This window comes from Delphinus delphis, chromosome 1, assembly GCF_949987515.2.
Source record: "Delphinus delphis chromosome 1, mDelDel1.2, whole genome shotgun sequence".
In the NCBI taxonomy this organism is placed as follows: Eukaryota; Metazoa; Chordata; class Mammalia; order Artiodactyla; family Delphinidae; genus Delphinus; species Delphinus delphis.
Genome location: NC_082683.1, coordinates 57,460,465 through 57,487,044, shown reverse-complemented (window position 1 = coordinate 57,487,044; position 26,580 = coordinate 57,460,465). Strand labels below are relative to the sequence as shown.

The 26,580-nt window shown below is 36.2% G+C and overlaps 1 protein-coding gene across 1 annotated transcript in view; it reads right to left on the bottom strand.

Moving 5' to 3' along the window:
- The window catches only part of IL23R (interleukin 23 receptor), a 52,996-nt gene extending 37,616 nt beyond the window's left edge, over positions 1-15,380 (bottom strand). The window contains exons 1-3 of the mRNA XM_060005824.1: positions 15,311-15,380; positions 12,125-12,421; positions 5,647-5,770 (exon numbers count right to left, since the gene is read on the bottom strand). Coding sequence (XP_059861807.1) covers positions 5,647-5,770; positions 12,125-12,421; positions 15,311-15,380 — 491 coding nt within the window. The remainder of the gene's footprint in view (positions 1-5,646; positions 5,771-12,124; positions 12,422-15,310) is intronic.
- Positions 15,381-26,580: the final 11,200 nt, after the last annotated feature.

Sequence of the window (26,580 nt, the reverse complement as noted above, 5' to 3'; positions counted from 1 at the left end):
ATTCTAACATCACCTTTTTGTCAGTTTCTAAGCATTTCCTATTTGTGAGCCTTTTCTTATAATTTGCTTTCTTGTAAGTTTTATAACACTCAGTATGGTATTACTTATACTCATTTCTCAGGAGGCTGAGGCTTAGCAAAGCTAAACAAATTTACCAAGATCCCTCAGCTAGCAATTGTGGCAGATACTATTAGATGACAGTACTGAACTCCACCCATAACACCCCTTCTGAGGTTGCCATCCTGACAGAGTAGACATGTAACTCAACTCTGGCCAATGAGATGCAAGTGGAATTCCATGGGAGAATATCCTTTTCCCTTCACCTCTTTCCTTCCTGAAACTTGGATGAGAAGCCCGGATGTGTAGCATCTGAGGATTAAGGCCAACACACTAAAGGCTGCAGAGGAGAAAAGTGGAAAGAGCCTGGTTCCTTGGGGTATCATTGAATTAACATGCTATCTCCGTACTACCTACCACTATGGCCTTGTCTGTTTAAGTCACTGCACTTGGGTTTTCAGATATTTGTACCACAAAAGACATCTAAATGATAAGCCTCAGAACTGGAATTCAAACATAAAATTCTAAAGCCTGTACTCTTTCCAATGGATATTTCTGACAGTTTGCTCTTTAATAAATCTATTCTTAAGACTTCCAAAGTGACTTTTTGGGTACTGAGAACAATTTCAGTATTCATAACTACTGCAAGTATTCCTCACTTGATAAAGAAGATGTGTCCCTCAAAAACCACGTGTAAATAATTTAGACAGATATAATTGTTAATGCATTAATGGCTTTTAAAAGAGATATATAATAATCTTATAAAATATTAGGAGAACATTTTTATGATACTAAATAGGAAATTAGGGGTAGCCAACAGGCACATGAAAAAATGCTCAACATTGCTGATCATTAGAGAAATGCAAATTAAAACAACAATGAGAGGGGCCCTGGCAGTCCAGTTGTTAGGACTATGTGCTCTCATTGCGAAGGGCCTGGGTTCAGTCCCTGGTCGGGGAACTAAGATCCCACAAGATGTGCGGCATGGCCAAAACAAAACAGAACAAAACAATGAGATACCACCTCACACGTGTCAGAATGGTTATTATCAAAAAGTCTGCAAATAACAAATGTTGGCAGGGATGTGGAGAAAAGGAAACCCTAGTACACTGTTGATGGGATTGAAAATTGGTGCAGCCACTATGGAGAATAGTATGGAGGTTCCTCAAAAAACTAAAAATAGAACTACCATATGATCCATCAATTCCACTGCTGAGTATATATCGGAAGAAAATGAAAACACTAATTCAAAAAGAGACATGCATCCCAATGTTCATAACAGCATTATTTACAATAGCCAAGATATGGAAGCAACCTAAGTATCCATCAACGGATGAATGGACAAAGAAGATGTGGTATATATATATATATATATAATGGAATATTACTCAGACACAAAAAAGAATGAAACTATGCCATTTGTAACAACATGGATGGGCCTAGAGGGTATTATGCTTAGTGAAATAAGTCCGACAGAGAAAGACAAATACTCTGTTATCACTTATATGTGGAATCTAAAAAATAAAACAGATGTATGTAACAAAACAGAAACAGACTCACAGATATAGAAAACAAACTAGTGGTTACTAGTGTGTGTGGGGGGGCAAGATAGGTGTATGAGATTAGGCGATACAAACTATTATTTATAAAATAAATAAGGAACAAAAATATATTGTACAGCACTGGGAAACACAGCCATTATTTTGCAATAACTTTAAAGGGAATATGACCTATAAAAATATTGAATCATTATGTTGTACACCTGAAACTAACATAATATTGTAAATCAACTATAATTCAATTAAAAAAAGCAGTATGGCAGTTCCTCAAAAGTTTAAACTGATTTACCATATGACCTAGCAATTCTATTCCTAAGTATCAATATATGCTCAAGCGAAATGAAAACTTATGTCTATACATAATTTTGTACATGAATGTTAGTAGAGCATTATTCATGGTAGCCCCCAAAATGGAAACCACCCAAATGTCCATCAACTAATGAATGGATACATGTGATATATTCATACAATAATGGAACTTTAGTCAGCCATAAAAAGGAATGAAGTACTGATACATGCTACACCATGGATGAACCTTGAAAACATTATACTAAGTGAAAGCTAGTCATGAAAGACCACAAATTGTATAATTCCTTTTATATAAAATGTCCCGAGTAGGCAAATGCACAGAGGATGCCTAGGGCTGGGAGGGTTGGGGGGAGATGGGGAGTAACTGCTAATGAAGATGGGGTTTCTTTCTGGCATGAAGAAAACGTGCTAATATTGTGGTGATGGTTGCACAACTCTTTGAATATACTAAAATCATTGAATTGTACACTTTAAATAAGGTGAATTGTATGGTATGTGAATTATACTCAATAAAGCTGTTATATTAAAAGAAAAAGAATTAACCAACTAATCAAGATCAGTGAGTCCATGAGATAGTATAAGTTGCAGGAGATAGCAAAGCCTAGGCATTCTCTGTCAATCTGGCACTATCTAACTTTTCTTTGAGCTTAAACTGTGGTGTTTGCTCCCATACTGCCCTCATTTTCACATTCCTAAAGTTGCCTTTGCAATGAGTTTCTTGTCCTCATGGACTCTTTTCATCTCGAGGGGACTACTTTATCCCAGAGGCAAGGAGGATTGGTTAAGTCTTGGACACCTGTTAGAATTCTGGCTCCCTTATGTCTAAGGGGAAGTAACATAAGCTCTGTAAAGGGGACAATTCTAATAGTTACTGCTCAAGGTTAAGCTGAGGATTGAAGATGTAAGGCACATGAAGTATGGAGCGCAGTGCTTAGTATATTATATATTTGACAACACAACCCATCACTGATCTCAGTGTTTCCATCATCCCTTTGCTACCTGACCATACCGCTACTTAGTGAAAGATATGAGCTTCTTGCCCATGACATGTAGCCAGTAACCCCAGGCTTAACAATGTATTCATAAAATCTGTCTAGTTTTTACCCAAAATGTCTTGAACACAGAGGTGTTATTTTTATGTTTCACTTAATCAAAGTTATTCTGAGTACCTAACAGATGGAGAGAGAGAGTAAGATTGGAAGGTTATTCTTTCCCATAATGATGAGACCTGGATAGCATCTCTCAGATATACCCTGTGATCTGGGTTCCCACACCACTTCAGCAGAAAAGACTAAACTAGGAAGAAAGCAGTCAGGCCACCCCAGATTCAAATCCCACCTCTCCCTCTCATAGCTGCGTGGCCCTGGATGCATCACCTAACCTAGCTAAGCCTCAGTCACCTGTCTACAAAAATCGGAAAAATAATCATATGTACCACACAAGGTTGTATAGGGGATTAAATGAGGTAGCACATACAAAGCTTTTGGCCCAGTGCTTGGCAAACAGTAGGAGTCCAATAAATATATATATATTTTTAAGTATAAAAGAAAAAGTAGTTTGTGAAACTTTTGAGAATCACTAGAGAAAACGTGTACTTCAAGTACAGTTGACCCTTGAACAACATGGGTTTGAACTGTGCAGGTCCACTTATAGGTGGATTATTTTCAATAAATATATTGGAAAAATTTTAGGAGATTTGCGACAATTTGAAAAACCTCACAGATGAACTGCATAGAGATATAGCCTAGAGATATAAAAAAATTAAGAAAAACTTAGGTATGTCATAAATGCATAAAATATTTGTAGATGTTAGTAGATACTTGTCTATCCTTACATAGGCATAAAGTGAGTGATATTTAATATAAAATTAATGATGTGTTACTTTCTTACTGTTCTATAACTTTGCTTTCAAAGAATTACATTACCATATAGTACGCCTGTTTTTCCTAATCAGAGAAACTGCGTATCAGCCTATCATCACAGGTAAGTGGTTTTTGAAAAAATGTAACAGTTTCCAATGCTGTATTATGAATATGACTGCAATATTGTATGCCATAAAAATTTTATAATGATTCATTCATTAGTGTATAGGCTAGGCTATTATAAAGCAATCATATTGCTGCTTCTTCCCTATCAATGCATGAATTGTGACACCTGTAAATAAACATGAATTTCTTTTTCACATGATCTTTTCATTTTTGATGTCAGTAGTAAGAGATGATTAATCTTGTAAACAGACATTAATTTACAGTATCAAGAAATACAGTACAGTATTATAAATATATTTTCTCTTCCTTATGATTTTCTTAATAACATTCTTTTCTCTAGCTTACTTTATTGTAAGAATACAGTATATAATACATATAACATACAAAATATGTCAATCAACTGTTTATGTTATCAGTAAGGTTTCTGGTCAACTCTTAGTTGACTATTAGTAGCTAAGTTTGGGGAGAGTCAAAAGTTACACGAAGTTACACAAAGGGGTCAGCACCCCAACCCCTGCGTTTTTCAAGGATCAATTGTACAAAACTAAAGACATTCTTTTAAAAAAAAATAAATGAAACAAAACAAGGATAGGGTGACCAATGTAGCCCAGTTTGCCCACAATTTTTCCCCCCGAATTAATGGTATTATTTCCATCTTTAACACTAGCAAAGGAGTCCAACACAGACTGACATACGTGGATATAGTTTAGATGTAACAGTGAAACATTTTTTTTTTAAGGGATAGAAGAGAGTTTTATTCAAGCCAAACTGAGGACTATAGCCCAGGAGACAGCCTCAGTAGCTCTGAGGAACTGCTGTAACAGTGAAACATTTGAACTATGTACATTCAGGAAGGAAAAGATTTTTTTCACATCAACCTTTTCCTATTTTGCAGTTTCTGAATAGCAGAAACTAAAGATACATTTCTCCCAATTTAATTTAGTATGAAGTAATAGAACTCTTATGATCAATTATTTGTCCTTAAGCATAAAACTTAAGAGATTTTGGCTGCATGGTTGTCTGGCTCCTGAAGTCTGGTTATCATTAGAACGTAACAAAAGAGCATTTCCACAAAGCCCTCCTCAACTCCAATTAGAAAATTATTACTTTCATTCAATTATTACTTTCAGTTTTAAAATTGAAAGTCCTGTGTCCCGATAGCTCCCTTAGTCTCAGGCAAACCAGGGAAGATGGTCAGCCTACACAGACACCAAATTTAAGATTTGGGGATCATTATTAATAACTAATAGCTTCGATAAGTGTAGTGCTAACTATCGACCTGGCACAGTGATACATACTTAAAAAGCCAAATTCCACTTAAATAATTAAAATTACCCAGTGCATTAGGTTTTATTTTTAAACCCATTTTAAAGATAAAGAAATGGCAATTTGGAGAGATTAAAATTGCCTAAACCCTAGAAGGAGGATGGAGCTGGGATTTGAGCAAAGATCCTTTTAAAACTGTGCTGTGCTGTATCCCATTAGGCCCTTGCCCCCAATTACCTCCAGTGAGTAAAAAGAGTAGAAAGATTATGGAACACATTTTCCCACAGAGTGAAAATATTAATGGCCTGAAAAGCGTTTTGGTAGCTTCCTTGATCATTATTAGGGAGTTGGTGATAAAAAGGATGCATTTAATATTTAAAGTTGATTTCTTGGATCTCTGCTGGAGGCACAGCATGGGCTGGACTGGAGTGGAATTGCTCAGGTTAGACTGTTAGGAGGGAACCTACCTCTGCACGTACACCACATACTTGGTGTCTATGTAGGTGGGCTTCCCAGGGTTCCAGGTGCAAGTCATGTTGCCTGAATATTCATAAATGACACAGGTTACTTTGTCAGGGACATCTGGTGGATCTGCAACAAAATATATCACTTAGGAGCATAGAAACATACAGTTTTTTATAGTTACTTGATAAACTTTCCATTTTATTTGGAAAACCAGGCCAATTGGTACACAGCACCTCCCCCATTCCATCCCTACCAGCTCACCTTGCAACCCACTTTGCCCTCAAACATTGCTACTTTTCTCCATATACTTTACTATATTCTCCCCTCCTTTGGGATACTAAGGTGATCATGTTCCTCCCATCCAAAAAGAAAATTCCTCTCCAAATTGTCTCCCCTCAGCTGCCAACGTATCTTTCTCCGTTTCATAATAGCTTTTTTTTTTTTTAAGTCCATTATACTGGTCTTTTCCCTCAACTCCCATTTACTCTTGAACCCCAAACAATCAAGATTCAGACCTGCAATTCCACCAGAACCACTGTTGTTAAGGTCATCGTGACTTTCTAATCCACAAATCCCATGATTTCTGTGAAGTCATCATTGAGCTTGACCTCTGCAGCATTTGCTATTTTGGTCACTCCCACCTTGAAACCTCTCTGCCGTTTGGCTCTTGTGAAAGGGTTCTCCATGGTGTTTTTCTTCTGCTCTGGCAACTATCTACTTCTCCAGCACCTATTCCACTACCCACTTTAAAAGTTTGGTGTTCATACGTACAATGGAGTATTACTGAGCCTTTAAAAGAAAGGGGATTCTGACATGCTACAACATGGATGAACCTTGAGGACATTATGCTAAATAAAATAAGCCAGACATGGAAGTGCAAACACTGTATGATTCCACTTATAGGAGGTATCTAGAACAGTCAAACACACAGAGACTGAAAGCAGAATGATGGTGTCTGGGGAGATGGGGGAGATGGGGAGTTGTTCGATGGGTACAGAGTTTTGGGTTTGCAAGATGAAAAAAGTTCTGGGAATGGATGGTGGTGATGGTTACACAGTGATGTGTATATACAATATGCTTAACGCCACAGAACTGTGCACTTAAGAATAGTTAAAATGGTACATTTTACTACAATAAAAAAAGATTAAAAATTTTTGGCATTCATAGAATTCTATTTCTAGTTTCTCTCTCTTTTTCCCTTCTCCCATGCCCTCAACTCTTTCCCCGAGTGGCCCTGTTACGGGGAATATTGTTAGTTTTTGTCTGCTACCATCTTTCCCTTTGAGAATTGACATCTCCCTCACTCCCAACCTCCACCCCTATGCCAAGGGCTGTCAATCACACAGAAGTGTACCCTTGACCTAGGCTAACTAAAGAGTATTTCCCTTGGGAATGAACACATGACTCAAGATGAACCAATCAGAGTTATCCAAGGATCTTCTTCTGGAGCCACTGTAAAAGAGGTGCTTCTCCCCCACCGAAACTGCTATCTCTGAGTAACATGTGAGCTGTGAGTTGTTGATGGCCATATTGCTGTCATAGTGAAACAGTCTATTTAAGAATGAAGCCAACACAGGGGAAAACAAAACCCAAGAAATGAGAAAAGATGAGAGAGTTCTAATGACATTGTTTGAGCCCTTGGAGCCTCTGAAGCCTATGAAACCCCAGCAACTGTAGAACTGCATCTGGAATTTCAGATGCATCATCCAATAATAAATTACCAAGAATCAAGATAAAAAAAGAAGTATGGAAATACTGAGTGTTTAGCATATGCTCACTTTTCAGGTGTGGCTCTCTCAGCTTGTGCCTACATTTGCAATACTGCCTGGGAAACTTGACGACTCAAAAAATGACAAGAGGGATTTCCCTGGCAGTCCAGTGGTTAAGACTCCACACTTGCACTTCAGGGGGCGTGGGTTCGATCCCTGCTCGGGGAGCTAAGATCCCACATGCCTCACTGTGCGCCCCAAAAAAAAGGGAAAAAAAAATGAAAATGATAATTCTTTCCCATTAAAAAAAAAGGAAAGGATGGGGGCTCAGAAAGAATAAAAATGCAGACATTTATGCACCTGAAGTTATACCCAAAGCTTTATCTTAAATACAAGTATGTTCTTGCACTTCACCTGTAAATCATCTACCAAGAATACTACTTATAAAAGAAGAAATAAATATATGAAAAATTTATCCTCATTGCAAATTAAACCAATAATAGATGTCATTTAGATCTATCAAATTGGCAAGGATTTTGAAAAATGTTAATCCACAGTATTGGAATGAACTCAGGGAAATCCTCTAACACACTGCTGGTGGGAATGCAAATTGATACAACCTTTATGGAGAGCACTTTACATATCACAATCTTTAAAAGTGGGAGTAATATCTCGCGACCCAGCAATTTTAAATCTAGGAATGCAACCATATTGAAATGTTCATAGATATACAAAAATATTTGGCTAAAAAGGGTTTGCCTCTTAAAGTGTTGTTCCTAATAATGAAGGAATTGGAGACCACCTTAACAACCCAGAATACACTCCTAAAATACATCCAAAAACAAAGTTATAGAAGATAGTTTAAGTATATGGCCTTTGGAAGGCACTAGAAATATGCTTAATTAAGTAAGTAAGTACTGGCCATATGATAAAGTGAAAAAAATAGTATAGTATAGTAGTCTCATTTGAGAGACAAACAGAGAGATAGAGAAGGGGAGAGAGAGAAAAAGACTGAAACTTGAAAGACATATTCCAAATTATTAAAGAGGGAGTCTGTTAGTAGTGAGATTATGGGATTATAGAAATGATAAGTATTTCTTTTTTGTTAGTCCAAAATTTTAAAAACTTTCTACATGAATGCAATTTGATTTTACAATTAAAAAACATATTTTCGAGGAGATATGGGGATATATGTATAGCTGATTTACTTTGTTATAAAACAGAAACTAACACACCATTGTAAAGCAATTATACTCCGATAAAGATGTTAAATAAAAATAAAACTTTAACTTGGCGTTCTCAGAAAAAAAACAAAAAAAACCATGTTTTCAAACAGTAAGAACACACTAAAACGTGTAGTTGTAGTATCAAGTTACAATGGGGGGAAACTGGACTCCAAGTAGGATAAAAGAAATCTTTAAGTTTTCTTTGAGCCTTGAAGGAGGTAGCTGTGGAAACATAAATTTAAATCATTTTGGATATTGATTGAGTTGGGGTCCCTCAGTGATCTGTGCTGAAGTTATTTTTTCCCTCTGGTTTCAGACAGAGTATCACTGATTTGGCCATCCTAAAAGACAGCTGTCAGTCTTTTGGGCTATGTTATTCCACAGCATTCTCTCTGAAGTGTCTGGTAACTAATTAACTTTGCAAAAGATCAAATAGATTATATACACACATGCAAATATACACACTATTTGTTAATGTGAAGCTATGTAAAGAAGGGAATGTGAATATGGTTATAAGAATAAGACCGAATTGTTTTTAGATCTCATTGCCAGGTTATTAAATGTCCATGGATAAAAACCTTCTGTACAGCCAGATAGCAGAAAACACTCTGCTCTCTCCTACTAATTGCACCTCTCCCCTACCATTGGGTCCCTCACTATTCACAGGCCAGGTTTCTTGTTAATTCAAAGTTTAGCCAAGTATCATTTTCTACTGAGAGCTTCTTGAAGGCACTGTCTGTGATCCCCTCTTCTCTGAATTTCTATCGTTTAACACATTTATGGTGCATACCAACCACTTAGTAAAGTTTATTTCATGACTTGATTGGCTTGATTAATAAAATGACAATGAGAAGAATTTAAAATTAAAAGAAAGTCAATACTTCTGGCAAAGATCACTCCATAATTCCTTACCTAAGGAGCACGCAGACCAGCCTATTGTGTCACTAATGAGACGTAGTAGCAATGTTAAAGACGAATATTCAGTGCCTTCTAGGCACTGATGACAAGTAGAGATCAAAGATGGTTAAAATTTAAGTCAAAGATATTTAAACTTTTAAATAAATGATTATGTGGATATATGACTTTCATGAATAGTTTAATCTGGTGTTTTTAAATGAATAAAGACATCTTATAGTATTTTATCCCGTGAATGGTGTGACTCGAATAGAACACTTTTCATAATATGCATGCATTTAATCACAGATAAGAATCTAGGAAGTTTTTAAGATTATGGCTAAAAATGAAAACTGTGATAATAATAGTTTGTATTTCACAAATTACACATTAAGGTACAGAACCTTTTTAATATGTTTAGATATCTTTTTAGGAACAGCAATGACTCATTTATCTTCTCTTTGTCTTTTATGATTTGTCTCCAGTTTAAAAAAATACACATAATCATTTTGTTCGGAACAGTGATGATAAGTTGACACAATAAAGCTCACAGGATGAATCTCCTGTAATCAAAGTGATCAGTGAAAGCAATGTGATTTCTAGAATACCACAAAACCCCTCAAAAACCTTTGCTTGACCTACTTAAATAGAAAGTTCTGTTTGCTAAGAGTGCAGAGCCTGAGAACACAGGGGTTCTTGAATCCAGGGGTTTGAGTAAACCCTTACATGGCAGTTACAATTTCACGCTCATAACCAGAGGTCTATGTAAGAAGTTCCAACTCACAAAGTAAATAAGTGGAAAGGATGATGTTCTTTCTAAGCAGCCATCAGCAAAAAGTATAAGTGCTTCTAATATGTTGTCCTAGAAGGGGAGAAAAGGCCATTTCCTGGCCCTAAACATCGCCTGGTGGTTGTGTTTGAGGGCAGAGGGCCTCAGGCAACACAGGGAGAGCGGTTGGCAATAACCTGTCACCCAAACTGCAACAGAGGGAAGGAGGCGTACTTCTTTTGCCTCCTTTCTTACTCTGGCTTTAATTAAAAACTAACCTTTCCACACAACTGTGAAAGTTACTCATTTGCCCTCTAAAGAAATATTCTCTCAACACCCCACCACACCCCCAAAGAAAAAATAGGAAAGTATTTAAGCATGAAGGGTTATTTCTGTTTCCTGAGGATGTGGACAAGCTAAGAAGTCCTTAGACATCAGATAAGATGTCTACTTGTTGTTTCAATTCCTACAATTTAGGGCAAGTTTAGCATGTTAGTATTACTTTAAGGCATAAATTTTTTCTTTGACTCCAAAACCTACAATTTCCTTCCTTAGTTGACCTCTACCACTTCCCACGGCTCTTCTCTCTTGAAAATCACAGAGATCAGGAGCCCAGCAGGACGATAGCCTTACTTGAGAACAAGGAAGCCTCTTGCTTCTCAGACATCCCCTCAAGGGGCAGGTGGAGGTGGCCAGGTGGGCTTGCTCTGTCTAGCTGAGGACTGGAGATGAGGAAGAACTCAGATTTGATTCTCAAAAGTATGGAGAAAGGGAGCATGACAAAGACCCAAAGCCCTCTATCTTTCACTGAAAATGGGCCCAGATGCTGTAGGGAATGAACCTCTGGGTTAGAACCGTGCTGAACTTATTGATTTTTCCTTCATAATAGTAGAACCAAGAGTTAAGTGTATAATTATACAAACCAGTCCATATTACTATAGTAACTTAAACACCTTCAGAATACCATGAACACAAATTGAACTTACCAAATATTTAAAAAATTAACTTAATTTTTTTCTTAATAATTATAATAACAAACACAATTATTCACAATTAGGGCAGTGACATTAGGAGCAGGGAATTGTATCAGAATCTCCCCATGTTTTATCAAAAGGATGCATTTAAGAGGGTTTAGGCACATTAATGTTGTAGTTTAAAGTGTATAATATGCTTCCAAATAAATTATTGAAATTTGATGCTTACCATAGCCAATATAATTAGCCTCATTTTATAGACATGGAATTGAGGCTCAGACTAGTTAAGCAACTTGCCCAAGGTCACACAGCTGGTAAGAAGTATAGCAGGGACACAAAGCTAATGTTGCAAATGTTTTTCTCCTTCCTAAATCTTAGCCTCAAAATTTTTCAATGGGATCTGCTTCAAGGTTGATATTATTGAATAGTTTGGATAACAATGTTAAGTAAAAAACAGATGAGAAGAGCAACAGTGAAAATCTGAGGATGCTGCCCTTCACATATGCTGTGTTTGGCCAGACTAGTGTTGAAAAATTATTTTTTGAATGCATTGGCATACAAACATTTAAAGTTTGTAGAGTTCACATTGAAAATTTACACTTCTGTCTTCTTTTGAAGTGTCCAAAGATCTAGGGATACTGGACCCTCATAGATGCTGAAGCTGGGCAGTGGCTGAGCCCAGTAGACCATCTCTGTGCTTTCCTCTCTGCACGGATCCCACCAGCCTCCTTAACTCACACATTTCACCAGCCTGGCCCCTGGAGACATTTGAATTTGCAACTCTTACATTAAACTAATACAAGAAGTGAACTATATTAATTTGCCTCTATTTTTAGACAAGATTGGTAATTACCAGTTAATTGTTAGCCTAACTTTCATTTGGATTTTGAATGCACCTCAACACTTACATCCAGAAGAAATGTCTTTTCCACATATCAGTGTCTCTTGAAAATATCCAGGACATTCAGCAGTACAGTACATAAAGGCTTGTGGCTCCTGAAAGTTGTTATACCAAAGGCGAGCCGTTGTTTTATTAATTCTTGTGATTTGAAATCTTTCTTTGATGCCATTTTTATAAAAATAAAGTTTCCTTGGTTGGCAGTTCTTAATTGCTGCTTGGCAATATATAGAGATATTCATACCCATCTTAAAAATTGTGGCTGGTTCTACCCAGATGCGTCCAGAGCAGTTTATATTTGTAATTCCTGGAAAACAAATAGATAAAATTAAAAATTCCATGTAAAGCATTAAAACCAGAGATTCAGAAGAATGTGCTATTGCATTTAAAAATCTTTTTCGACTAACTGAATAATTTCCATTGGAAAAGAGTTTTAGGACTCAGAGTATCATTTGTTTAGTTTATCAAAGTGTGTTTTTACCGTGTTCTATTGATGTTCAGCAGCATGACACCAGACTAGAGTCAGCTTTCAGCCTTTAAGTTTCTCTAGCTGTCTAAAGAGCAAATATGATTAGCTCTCCTATTTTAAAGGTGAGGACTGAGACTTTTTGAGTCTACCTCATTTTTCAAAGGTAACATTAGGAATAAGAATTGGTACTGCAGAATCCAAACCCCATTAACCAGCTACTCAGTCTTTCACTCTTTCACCAGCTACTTTCACTTTCACTTGATAAAGGCTACTTTTAACAGAAAACTATGAGTTTAATGAGTAAAATCAGTACTAATTACTAACTGCAAAAATTTATTGCTTGACAACCACTTAAAATTCATCATTTTTAAGTTGAAAAGCAAGTTTCAAAACAACATATTTAATGGAGGCTCAATGTTAAAAATAACTCGATGAATGAATTAAAAAGAAATACACTAAGATATTAACAATGATAATCTCTGTGTGTTAGAGTAATTTTTTATTGTATATTTCTGTGTTTTAAAAATTATATATTATTTTTATAACCAAGACAATAAAGTCATTTTCATAAACTTGAATGACAATGCAATGCAATATCAATTAAATTAAATTCACATCAAGGAAAATTTATTGTAGACTTTTTCTGGAAATACCTGTATCAGAATATCTTAAAACCTTATCAAAATAGTGATAATTAAAGGTCAGTATTTGATTTTTAAAAGTTCTTATCTTTGGAATTCAAAGCTTAAAGAATTAAATTTTGGGGGCTTCCCTGGTGGCGCAGTGGTTAAGAATCCGCCTGCCAATGCAGGGGACACGGGTTCGAGCCCTGGTCTGGGAAGATCCCACATGCCGCAGAGCAACTGAGCCCGTGCACCACAACTGCTGAGCCTGCGCCCTGGAGCCCGCAAGCCACAACTACTGAGCCCACGTGCCACAACTACTGAAGCCCGCGTGCCTAGAGCCCATGCTCCACAATAAGAGAAGCCACCACAATGAGAAGCCCGCACACTGCGACGACCAATGCAGCCAAAAGTAAATTAATTAATTAATTAATTAATTAATTTTTAAAAAAAGAATTAAATTTTTTATAATATAAACATAATTGAATATGGCCATTTATGTAATGAACATTTACATATATGTTATAAATATTTAAATGTTGAGGTAATGCTAAAAATAATTCCATCATTATCAATAGGGAATTGAAGGCAAAGACATGGAAAGAAGTTTTAAGAAAGCATCTGACTGCTTTAAATAAGTTCAACAATTCATGATCAGACAAACTGCATCTTGAGCACCTTAAAAAATCTGTGAATACTTTCATGAAACCATTGCGAGTAGTGTTTGAGAATACACAGAAAATATCAATTCAGATTTGGACAAATATTCTCCTGGTTTTCAAAAGTGGAATAAAGAAGAACCCCAGAAACACTGGACCACGGAGCTTCACAACATTCAAGAATGAATTAGTAAGTTGATCATTTTTCAGTACATAGAAAAAAATCAGTAATCAGCAGGAATCAACATGGATTATATAAGAATAAGTCATACGAAAAATTGTCAATTTCTCTTTTTAATATGTTAAAATAAGTCATATAAAACATTAATTTCTTCTTTTTAGATTGGTCAGAGGAATGCTAAACATAGTATATTTTTTATTCAGCAAATCTGTTAAAAAGGGGTAAAATATTGTTCTAGTAGAAAACGTGGAAAAGATAGTCTGGATGATATTAAAAATATTCATAGCAGATTGAATAATAATATATAAAATAATTTTTAATGGACAGCTGGTAGGTCTCTGCCACATGACACGGGCTTGTCTTATTTCTCTATGCTTTATATTAATCACTTGGATATATAAACAGAAGTCCTACTTATCATTTGCATATTTCCAGAAGCTGGAAAAAGTAGCTGGTGTCTTATTTTTACTAAATCTTCTTGGATAGCTGTTGGTCTGACTCTGGGAGTATCCAATATCCTGCTGGAAGGATTCTAGTTCTCAAGGTGGGGCTACTTCTATATCTCTAATATAATGTGTCCCAAACTACAGAAGACAGTTTTGCTTTTGTCACTATTCTGAGTAACTTGCATGATTTGCCAAGCTTCCTTCAAGGTCTAGAACCCTGCCTTGGTGTTGCTTATCTCCTAGTAAATGAATCCCTGTCACCTGCCCAGGATGCTATGCAGAAACTCTCAAATGCTGATGGCTGCCCTGCCTGAACTTCTGATGATCTCCCTCCTGGACTCCTAAAATCTGTGTATGCCTTTGTCATAATGCCAGATGTTTGTATGAATTACAAAATAGGATAATAATAGCACATAATACTACTGCACAAAGGAATACAAGGCTTAGCACAGCACCTGACACACGGTAACCGTCAATAAATGGTTTGTGGAATTGAATTAAGTTGAAATGTTTGATGAGTTATCGTATAAGTTAAAAATGTTCAAAGATAGAATATGCCAACTCAAAATAATAAGCTCCTTCGTGGAAATGTTGGTATAAGAATTAGACGTCTGTCTGTTAGGATGCTTGATAAATGAATCCTGAATTAGTAGGGAGGTTAGACTTTATTTCATTCCACATAATTTTATGTGCATATAATTTTTTTGAATATAATAAGTTTTTATTCTTCAGAGATCCTAGCATAATGCCATGAACATAATAAACACTCAATATTTTATTTGAATAAAAAATAGCAATAGGTACTCAAAACACTGTACCTCCATGACACCAATTGAAGAATATGTAAAGAGCTATTGCCACGTCCCATTGAATTGTGACCTGATTCATGACCAAAAGCAGGAAAAAGCTCTTTGTCGCCCTCTAGAAAAAATATGAAAAATGTTTAAATTGTAATATTTTAATAATATAACAATAAAATACTAAAAGGCATAACATTTTTTCTAACAGTTGTTTTTGATGAGAATAATTAGGAAGAAAAAATGGAAGGAAGGAAGGAAGGAAGGAAGGAAGGGGGAGGTAAAGGAAACAGGGCAAAGGAGTTACTGGAGTGCGAGGAGGTAGAATACAGGTGGAGGAGTAAAGCAAAAGTATGGAATTTTATACCCTCCCAAAATCACTATGAATTACCTTAGTAGGACATTTTGACCCTTGATAAAATATAACTCCTCCTAATCTTGTCTCTCTCATCAGAAATCTCTCTCTGCTCTAACCCCTGATGCTCAGTTCTTTTCCTGACCAGGTTTACATGCCTATCAAGCTTCAGAAATATTAGTCTTTGATAAGTAAAACTCAGGAAAAGCCAAAGATGTCAGAACTTCCAGAAAAAAAAGCATTCAAAATGAAGAAAGAGAAAGTGAGACAAAGGCCTATGTGCTATCACCAGTTAAATCTACAGAAAGCCCTTTTATCTGTAGAGAGTTCAAAAGAAATACCTTATAGAAATGCCAAACAATATTGCCATGAGTTTACAACTGGAGTTACATTATTCAGTTAATCAGTTACCTACATTATTGAATAAATTATTCAATAATCAACATTATTCAGTTATTTTTATCTCTTTAGTAAAATCTGAGCCTTTCATATAAAACAACAAAACTCATGACTCATCAAATAGCACAAGATATCTGATAACACTTTTAAAAACTGGGGTCCCCGTGACTTATGAATATAAGGATCCCTTTCATAATTTGTTAACAATAGTAGGTCTTCATTTTATAAATAATAGGCAAAACAAGACCTAAAATGTTTCTAGTTAGGAGTTAACTACTCACCTAATAGAATATACGCAATAATATTATTTAAAGTGATGTGATAGACAATATTACAGATTCAACTTCCATCAGTAACCACTGTATGAAATACCACAAGAACTTATAAGAGAAGACAACTTGGCCCGTGTATTTCCAAAAGAAAATATAGCTGTTTTTTGAGTATTTAGATGATCGTTGTCTCTTTACCTTTCAACGTGTTTGAAGCACATAATTCCACTTCAAGGCCAGGCTGTCGCCTGTGTCACATCTTCTTTCCTCACTGCCTGCCTGTCAACGATCACTTCAGGTTTTCAGTGATGAGGCAAATGGAAATGTCAGCAAAGCACCGACCTACATTTCAGATTCTCAAAGAGGAACTCAAACCGTCCAATTCAAAACGACTGGCTCTTATGTCACTATTTGGGAAAACCCAGATTACTGAAAGTGAACTGCTTTGTCAGTACTTTTTTTCCCTCATCTTAATTTAAAATAATCTGTCTCAGACAAGAAGTAGAACACATATATATGCTTTATCTATCAAAATCTTTGACACCAAAGATATGATGCTTAGTTTTCATTTGCAACCAACAGTGATATCCATTCTAAACCCATTTCTTAAGAAAAGAAAGTTTAAATGCTACTGTTGACCATTCATGTATTTAACAAGCATTTTTGAGCATCTAATATGTGCCAGGTATTGTTCAGGGCATTAAAGATATAATGGTGATTAATCACAGAACATCTGCTTTATTGTATTGTTTACATGACAAAATTACAGATTAGTGGCTTTGAACTATTGTTCATGGTTTAGCAGGATCCTACAACCAAATAAAATAATTATCAAATTATTTGGTTGGTTTATAGTAAGCATCACCAGGAGACTTCTGCGACACACCTCCTTTTCTTGCCTCCTTATTTGTTGTACATGAATATCTTTTCACTCTTTGTACTCTTTTATATTGTAAATGACAATTAATTTATTAATTTCCTCCACAGTGAATTTCTTGAAGTTAGAAACTCCATACTGTCTTTTTAATTTTTATATCTTTTGTACCTAGCACATTAGAATACTCTGGGGGAATATTTAAAACATTCCTATGCTCAAATTTATTGTACCCAATGAAATCAGAATTTCTGTGAGTGGATGTTTGTGCATCGATATTTTTAAAAAGCCTCTCCTGGTAGTTACAAGGAACAGCCAGGGCTGAGGTCCACTGGAATACACGAATAAGAGTGTCTTTGACTATCAACTGGGTTTTAATCACCAGTAGCAATTTTCTGAACTGTGAAGGAGAGGGTATGGGAAAACATTTCACATACCAAGAACAGAAGGTACAAGTAAATTGTTTGGGACTGGCAGGTTGTTTCTCCAGGTTGAAGGGAAAAGGATTTGAGCTGGAAAATTAGGTCAGTGGCAGAATGTAATGGGCTTTGTATTCCTGTGTATTCCTGTCCGTCCTCCCATTCACCCAGCTGCACATCGCCACCTGGCCGTTGCTTGTCAGTCTACACAGCTGAAAAAAAACCAAAACAACAACAACAAAACCCCAACTTCCTTTATCAGAAAGTGTCAGAGATAGCAAAGATTGTTAGGCAGAGAAATACATAATCAAGTTGGATTTTTAGAAAGATAATTCTAATTACTGTGTGAAGAATTGAATGAGGGTAGAGAGTCCAGTTAGGAGGCTATGGAAAGCCAGAGTCTGATGAAGGCCTAAGGCAAAGCAAAGGCAGTAAGAACTGAGAGGAGGAAACACACCTGAGAGCTCTGTGGAGGCCAATTCAACAGCTGTGCAGTGAACAACCGCTGTGTGGGGCTAAGAATTTGGGAGCTTAAGGATTGACTCTGTGGCTACTTTTGCTGACTCAGCAGATAACAGCATTAACTGAGCACACAAAAGGAGGAGTGAGGGTGGGGAAGTAATGAATTTGGTTCTGATCATGGTGATTTGGAGGAGCTTACAGCATGTTCAGAGAAGACTGGTAGGATATTGGAGACATGGGTAAACTTAAGAGAGAAGTTTGAGCTGAAGATCTAAATTGAGAAGATTTCAGCATGTCAATAGTATTAAAAGTAAGATTAGAATAAGAGAACTCAAAGAGAACATCCAGGGAGCTAAGGGAAGGGAGTAGGTGGCCAGAACCAAAAATCTTGACCAAAGGACAGAAGAAGAGATACGAGAAGTGTGTGACCAGTCAGAGATTAAATATGATAGGAACTAACAGGTAGTGTTGAATTTAACAAAAGTCTGTCTTCCCTGAGAATAGTTTCAGAAAAGAAATGGGGGCAAAAAGGAGATTGAAGTGAATTAGAATAGAAAATAAAGGAGAGGACATCATCTAATCTTTCAGGAATTCGGACAGTGGAGGTGAGATTGATGGACAGCTCAGTGCAAATCAGGATTCATTTATTTATTTATTTTAATGGGGGCTGGTGGTACTTCTTAACCATCTTTTCAAAGATATTTGCCATGCATATCTCTTTTTTAGTGAACAGTCTGTTCAAATCTTTTGTCCATTTTTATTGGTTTATTATGTTTCTTATTACTGAGTTTTGAGAGTTCTATATGTGGTTTGGAAACTAGTCCTTTATCAGACATACGTTTCGCAAATATTTTGTCCTAGTCTGTACTTTTTTTCATTTTTCTTACCAACATCTTTTGAAAGAAGTTTTAAATTTTGATTAAGTCCAATTCACTAATTATTTTAGTGATTCTTTCTTTTGCTTCTTCGTCCTGTGAGTCTCTGCTTACAATTTTATCAATGGATCAATACGTAATATTGCTTTATGTGTGTTTCTGTTTATATTGTTGACTCATTAACATTGAACTTAGGGCCAACAGCCCTATAATTCATATCTGAACAAAGCTTATGTAACACGGGTGTTCTTTGTAGTGTACATTGCACACTTCTTACACTTAGGAACACTAGACAATACTACAGGGCTATACTTGGGGGCCATGTTAAACAGCAAAATCACCAAAAAAAAAAGCACAGAATGTGAAAAATGTAGCACTAAAATAGACTTGAGAAAGGACACTTGATTACAGTATCATGCCGAAACAAGTTTCTTAGCTGGGAACTTGCACATTGTGTGACTCAAATCTTTCGCCACTCTGTAAATCTCAGCAAATGACTGACAAAGTGCTGCAAGTGTCGATTTTGGGGTTACAAATCAATTTTAGTTAGTAAATAAATTCACAAATACAGAATTGGAATGATGAGGATCGACTGTATAAAATCTTGTATGTAAATGGTTTGACTTCACTTGCTAATCAGAAAGCATCAAAACCCATTGTCTTGGCTTGCTTTCCGTAGGCAGGGTTGCCATCTGGGTACCCTGGGACAGTGCAATTTAAACTTGTCCCAAGGTAATTACACATAACACTCCATTTTACTTTCAAAATTATTCCATTTTGGAAGATATCTTGTCACCATCTTACAAGCCTGCAAGTAATAAACCTTGTTTATTTTCTAAAAGTCACACAATTTCAAGTTTTTCTCTAGCATTTGGTAAAAGTTTGGAATGGTTGTTGGCTGAGGGGATGAAAAGGGTGATTGAGTGTAAAATGCATGACCTTGAAAATATATCATATTAAATTAGTAAGTATATTTTGAGTTAACACATACAGGGTAAATACATTTAATGCAACATTTAGCTTTTTTCCAACTTAAAATCCACTTTAGGGAACTTCAGAACAGAAGAAAACAGCTAGAACTGTAGTCCTTATGCAATTGTGCTTTTCTATAAATTTACCTGCCTATTGTGGATTGAAAATATCTCTAGTTTCCCCATCCAGTGGCAACATTGTCATAGACCAACTGACTACTAGAAGGAGCTCCTTGAAGTGGATTGGTTAGGATCTTCCAGTTTAAGAAGTATAGCTGGACCAAGACTGGAATGTTAAACTGTTGCCTAACAACACTCGTCTAGCATTGGGGAGGAGACCTAGAGGGATCTGTCTTGCCTCAGAACTCAGATGCCCTATATGGGTGGGAATGAGAAGAACAAGGAGTGGACTGTTGATCCCTGAAATGGGAACTTAGTGACTCCCTGACTCTGAATAGAGGTGGAAAACCTACCACCTCTATCTAGGGAAGTGATATGGCAGCCCCAACATTTTTAAATAGGCCTGGCTTAGGGCAGATAATCTGGTTAGAGAGGAGGACTAGGGGACTCTTGAATTTGCGCTTGCAAAGCGGGTACACTATTTCTACTTTGATTACTGCGTTTCTTTGAAGTGGCTTTAGTAGGGGAGAATGTCTGAATCATGTGTAAAGCTCCTAAGCCATCCCTTTGAAGGTACCACTAAATATGCAGATCCCATTCAGTAGACCTGATTTGGGAGGCTTAAAGTTTTGTGCCATAGTAATCTAGCAATTCTGTGTGGAAAAAAGGAAATCAATATTATGGAAGGGTGGGGAGACTGATGGGTGTTTGGATGAATTGTTTTTTGTAGGAGAGAAGATGACAACGGCTACCCACAGAGGCCAGAGGAAGTCACCTAATATACGGATATGCTCAGGGCAGACATTTGTACATATCTGCACAATTCTTGGTAGCTAGGATACAGTGGTACAGCCCAGTCTCTCTCTACACCATGTAAAACAGGTGTTCCCATTTGAGAGGGCTTACTGTACTACAATGACTAAAGTGTGACTGGATTCCCTCCTCACTCCCTGCCAGGGGCTAGACATGTATCCACTCTTCCTCCTTGGGCAGTCACAAATCGAACCAAGATGACAGAAAAGGGCCTTTAGAAACTGCAGCACAAAGATAAGACAGAGGGCTTCTTTTTCCCTAGGCAAAAAACAGGAGTTATGCTTTGAAGCAATTCCCCAATTCATAGTAGAATAATAGTCTAATTGTTTAATAGACACTTGGCTAGGAAAGTGGCTTCCTCCTCCCAATTTCTTCTTTAAACATTCAAAAGAGAGGCAACTGCATGGGTGGGCCCCCCAAAATTTAGGATGAGAGAAGAAAAGCCCACTGTGGCTGTGGATGGACTTGTGCAGGGGCAGTGAGCCACTCCTCAGGTCTATTTAAGGTGGTTTCTGTATATACTGCAATAAGGGGCTTGAGCCTGGAGTAATGAACCATTTTGCACTCTTCAATATACTGACGTTTGCATGTGCAATTGAAGACTTATTTGGATAATTGACTGTGTCACCCTGCCCTTCTATTGTTACAGGCCTGATAAAGGGGCCTTCAGTGCCTTCTGTGCGCCAGCATAGACTGGCTAAGTGTTGTGACTACAGAAGAGGATGTTAATGGCTTTCAAGGACCCTGAAGTAGGAAACAAAATTGTATTTTAAAATTACAATGAAAAAAAATGCTAATAGAAAATATGAAAACAATTAGGGGATCAGAGAGGAATATACAGGAGCCTCAGGTTCACACTTTGCAAGCTTCAGCCCTGAATGCCAACTCCTGTAGGGCAAAGTTTACCTGATCTGGGTCAGTGACTCAGGCTTGGTTTCTTACCTATTCCCTGCAGTTTGATCTCACACTTGTGACTCTGAACTAGATTTTATGGTACCAAATAACTCTGGTTTCTCTTCAGATCATGTAAATCTTTTGCCTTTTTATGGTACCAGCATTCCTCTTTCAACTGCCTCTACTTCTACCCCATCATCCTCCAATGGGTGTGTACCACACCATATCACTTTGCTTCACCAACAGTGCCCAGCTCACTGTCTGGGCCTGCCCTACTTTTCAAAACTCACAACTGAGTAATTACGAAAAGTACAATTTCAGTTCCGCAGTCTTAAGAATGTAACAGACAGTAGTATTCATTTCAGAAAACTTTTTGTCAAAAATGTTGAACTTACTTTTGTAACTTTAATGGCCTTGGAGTTATAATTTTCTTGATGATAATTTTACCTGGAAAAACTCATTCTTCTACTATGCCAGATAAAAGAGGTGTGACTTTATTAATTTTCTCAACTACTGAATTAATAATCCCATTATTCATAAAGAGTTAGGTAGTCGCTTTGAAGAGAAATAAATACCATAAATCTTTTGACTCATCCAAAGGACACTACATGTACCCTACATGCATCTGCTCAGTATTTCTCAGTATCAGGTACCTTATGGCTCATTCAGTTCTATCGGAGGAGTGGGTGCTACTGGCTGAATCATCACCATTTCCTGTGAGGTGTGCATTAAAGGTCAACTTTATCTTATTTCCTGTGAGTTTCTTAGAGACTTAAGAATGCTCAGAAGCGGAGGTGAACTCAAAACCTTCAGTGTACAACTGTAGCTCTTGGAGACTTCATGCATACTCCTAAGGAGATCAGTTTCCAGATTTTCAACTTCCTAATGTGCACTTCCCTACATTTGATTTCTCTGAGAATGAGCCTGGGTTCGCAGTAGTCATTCTTCCGTTTCTTAAAGAATGGTATCCCTCCACCCCAAATCTCAGTATTGTGCATGACCCTGGGTATAATTAGCTCCAGGGTACCAAACAAACAGAGAAATGGAGATACTGGTTTCAGGGAGAACTCTTCTGATTACTAATCAAGGTGCGTTAAACTCATAAGGCTTCTAATCTTTTCCTGCATTGTATACATTTTTTAGAAAAGTGAAGCTTACTAAGATACTTGTATTTCAGCCCATATTGATGTACTCTGAATTTTAGCCAATTTGGGGATATTTGGGCCCATTTTGGAATAGTCTGAATGCTGAGCATCAGAAGTAATATGGGGGACTTATGGTTATCCTCTTAAATGTAAATGAGATTTTTGATGGACTGTCATATTTTTTCTAGACACATTGGATAAAATTCATGTGTAACTACCTTATCAATGAAGTACAGCAAATCTGAAAGAAATCAAGTAAAATTTTAAAGGTTTTGTTATCAAACTATATCATGGCATATTTGTCCCTATAACAGCCTTGTCTCACTTATTTCATCTTGTAAAACATTCAGTAATTTCTATTTAAAAGGAAGTAAACTTTTTTAGACTTATGTTTAATATTTTAGACATTAATTTAAAAATATGCAATAAGGTACATAATTTTTAAAGTTTATTTTAAGGGTATTTAAGGAAAACATTTGGAAGACCACTGTACTAGTTCTCACCTATACTAGCCAAACAAAATCCATATGTGGAAAAAATACAGCAAAATATCAATAGTGGTTTCTTTGGATTATGGAATTATGGTTACTTTTTCTTCCTTTTGCTTTTCTATAACTTCCTATTTTTTAGGATGAGTATATTGTATATGATAATTTAAAAACATTTAAAAAATACTAAACACATTAAGGACAGGAAGTCTTTAAAGGGAAGGATATAAAGAGGAGATTACTTCCTAGTCGATTCTAAAATATGAGGCAGCTGGAGGCAATTGTTGATATGTCTACTGGTGTACACATTTATTTATGCAAGCTCAACTCTAAGTGGAGGCGGGGGAAGAGTTTTTATCCCACTAAATTCTCCTTCATTCTTCTACCATCTTCTTTAAAAGAGACCTTAAGTCTTTAGTGACTCAAAGAAAAGAAGGCCATACCAGAAATGCAATAATAATAAATATTTTTTAAATTGAGGTATAATTGACAAATAAAATTGTATTCAATGTATATTTAAAATGTACAATGTGATGATTTGGTATATGCATACATATGTTAAATGATTACCACAATCAAGATAATCAGTGCATTCATCACCTCACATAGTTACTCTTTTTCTTTCTTTCTCTCTCTTTTTTTTTTTTTGTAAGAACACTTCAGATCTACTCTCTTAGCAAGTATACAATATGGTATTATGAACGATATTCACCATGCTGTATGTTAGATCCTCAGAACTTATTCATCTTATAAATAAAAGTTTGCACCCCTGGATCAACATCTCCCTATTTCCCCCACCCACAGCCTCTGGGAACTACCATTCTACTCTCTGTTTCTATGAGTTTCACTTTTTTTTTTTTTAGATTCCTCATATAAGTGATACCAAATAGTATTTGTCTTTCTCTGTCTTGTGTATTTCATTTTGTGTCCTCCAAATTCATACATGTTGTTGCAAATGGCAGGATTCCATTCTGTCTCATGGCTGAATAATATTCCATTGTATATATACATCACATCTTTTTTATCCATTCATCTTGTCGGACACTTAGGTTGTTTCCATAGCTTGGTTATTGCATTTATTGTGTATAAAGGTAATGAACATAGGTGTGCAGATATCTCTTTGGATACTGATTTCAGTTCCTTCAGATATATACCCAGGAGTGGGATTGTTGGATCATATGGTAGTTCAATTTTTAATTTTTTAAGGAACCTCTATACTATCTCCAATAATGGCTGTACCATTTTACATTCCCACCAACAGTGTAGAAGTGTTCCCTTTTCTCTACATCTTCTGCAACATTTGTTATCTCTTGTCTTTTTGATAAAAAAGTCCTTCTAACAAGTGTGAGGTAATATCTCACTGTAGTTTTGATGTGCATTTCCTTCATGATTAGTGATGTTGAGCACCTTCTCTGTTAGCAGTTGGCCATTTGTGTATCTTTTTTTGGAAAAATGTCTATTCAGTTCCTCTGCCCATTTTTTAATCAGATTGTTTTTCTGCTATTGAGTTGTATGTTCCTTATATATTTTAGATATTAACCCCTTATCAGATATATAGTTTGCAATTATTTTCTCTCATTCCATAGGTTGCCTTTCCTTTGTGTTGATTGTTTTCTTTACTGTGCAGAAGCTTTTCAGTTTGATGTAGTCCCACTTGCTTATTTTTGCTTTTGTTGTCTGGGCTTTTGGTGTCATATCCAAAAAATCATTGCCAAGACCAGTGTCAAGGAACTTTTTCTCTGTGTTTTCTTCCAAGAGTTTTATGGGTGCAGGTCTTACATTTAAGTCTTTAAGTAATTTCAAGTTAATTTTTTTGAATGATGTAAGATAGGGGTCTAATTTCATTCTTTTGCATTTGGAAATCCAGTCTTCTCAGCACCATTTATTGAAGAGACTATACTTTCCCCATTGTGTGTTCTTGGTGTCTTTGTCAAAAATTGATCATATATGCATAAGTTTATTTCTGGGCTTTTTCTTCTATTCCATTGGTCTGTGTGTCTATTTTTATGCCAGCACCATACTGATTTGACTACTATAGCTTTGTAATATAGTTTGAAATCAGGAAGTGTAATGCCTTCAGCTTTGTTCTTCTTTTCAAGATTGCTTTGGCTATTAAAGGTCTTTTTTGGTTCTATACAAATACTAGGGTTGTTTTTCTATTTCTGTGAAAAATGCCATTGGACTTTTGATAGGTATTGCATTGAATCTGTAGATTGCTTCAGATAGTATGAACATTTTAGCAATATTAATTTTTCCAATCCAAGGAAACAGGATAGCTTTGCTTTTCTTTTTAATTGAAGTACAGTTGATTTACAATGTTGTGTTAGTTTCAGGTGTACAGTAAAGTGATTCTGTTATCTATATTATATATAAATATATTCTTTTTTCTATTCTTTTCCATTATAGTTTATTATAAGATATTGAATATAGTTCCCTGTGCTATACAGTAGGACCTTGTTGATTATCTATTTTATATATAGTGTGTATATGTTAATCCCAAATTTCTAATTTATCCCCTACCCCTTTACTCTTTGGTAACCATAAGTTTGTTTTCTATGTCAGTGAGTCTATTTCTGTTTCATAAATAAGTTCATTTGTATCATGTTTTTTTTTAGATTCCACATATAATTGATATCATATGGTATTTGTCTTTCTCTGTCTGACTTACTTCACTTAGTATGATAATCTCTAGGTCCATCCACATTGCTGCAAATGGCATTATTTCATTCTTTTTTATATAAGATGTGAGACATATATATATATATCTCACATCTTCTCTATGCATTCCTCTGTCAGTGGACATTTAGGTTGCTTTCATGTCTTGGCTGTTGTAAATAGTGCTGCTATGAAAATTGGGGTGCATGTATCTTTTTGAATTATAGTTTTCTCTGGATATATGCCCAGGATTGGGATTGCTGGGTCATATGGCAGCTCTCTTTTTTGTTTTTTAAAGAATCTCCATACTGTTCTCCATAGTGGCTGCACCAATTTACATTCCCACCAACAATGTAGGAAAGTTCCCTTTTCTCCACACCCTCTCCAGCATTTATTATTTGTAGACTTTTTAATGTGGCCTTTCTGACCAGTGTGAGGTGATACCTCATTGTAGTTTTGATTTGCATTTCTCTAATAATTAGCAGTGTTGAGAAACTTTTCATGTGCCTGTTGGCCACTTGTATGTCTTCTTTGGAGAAATGTCTATTTAGA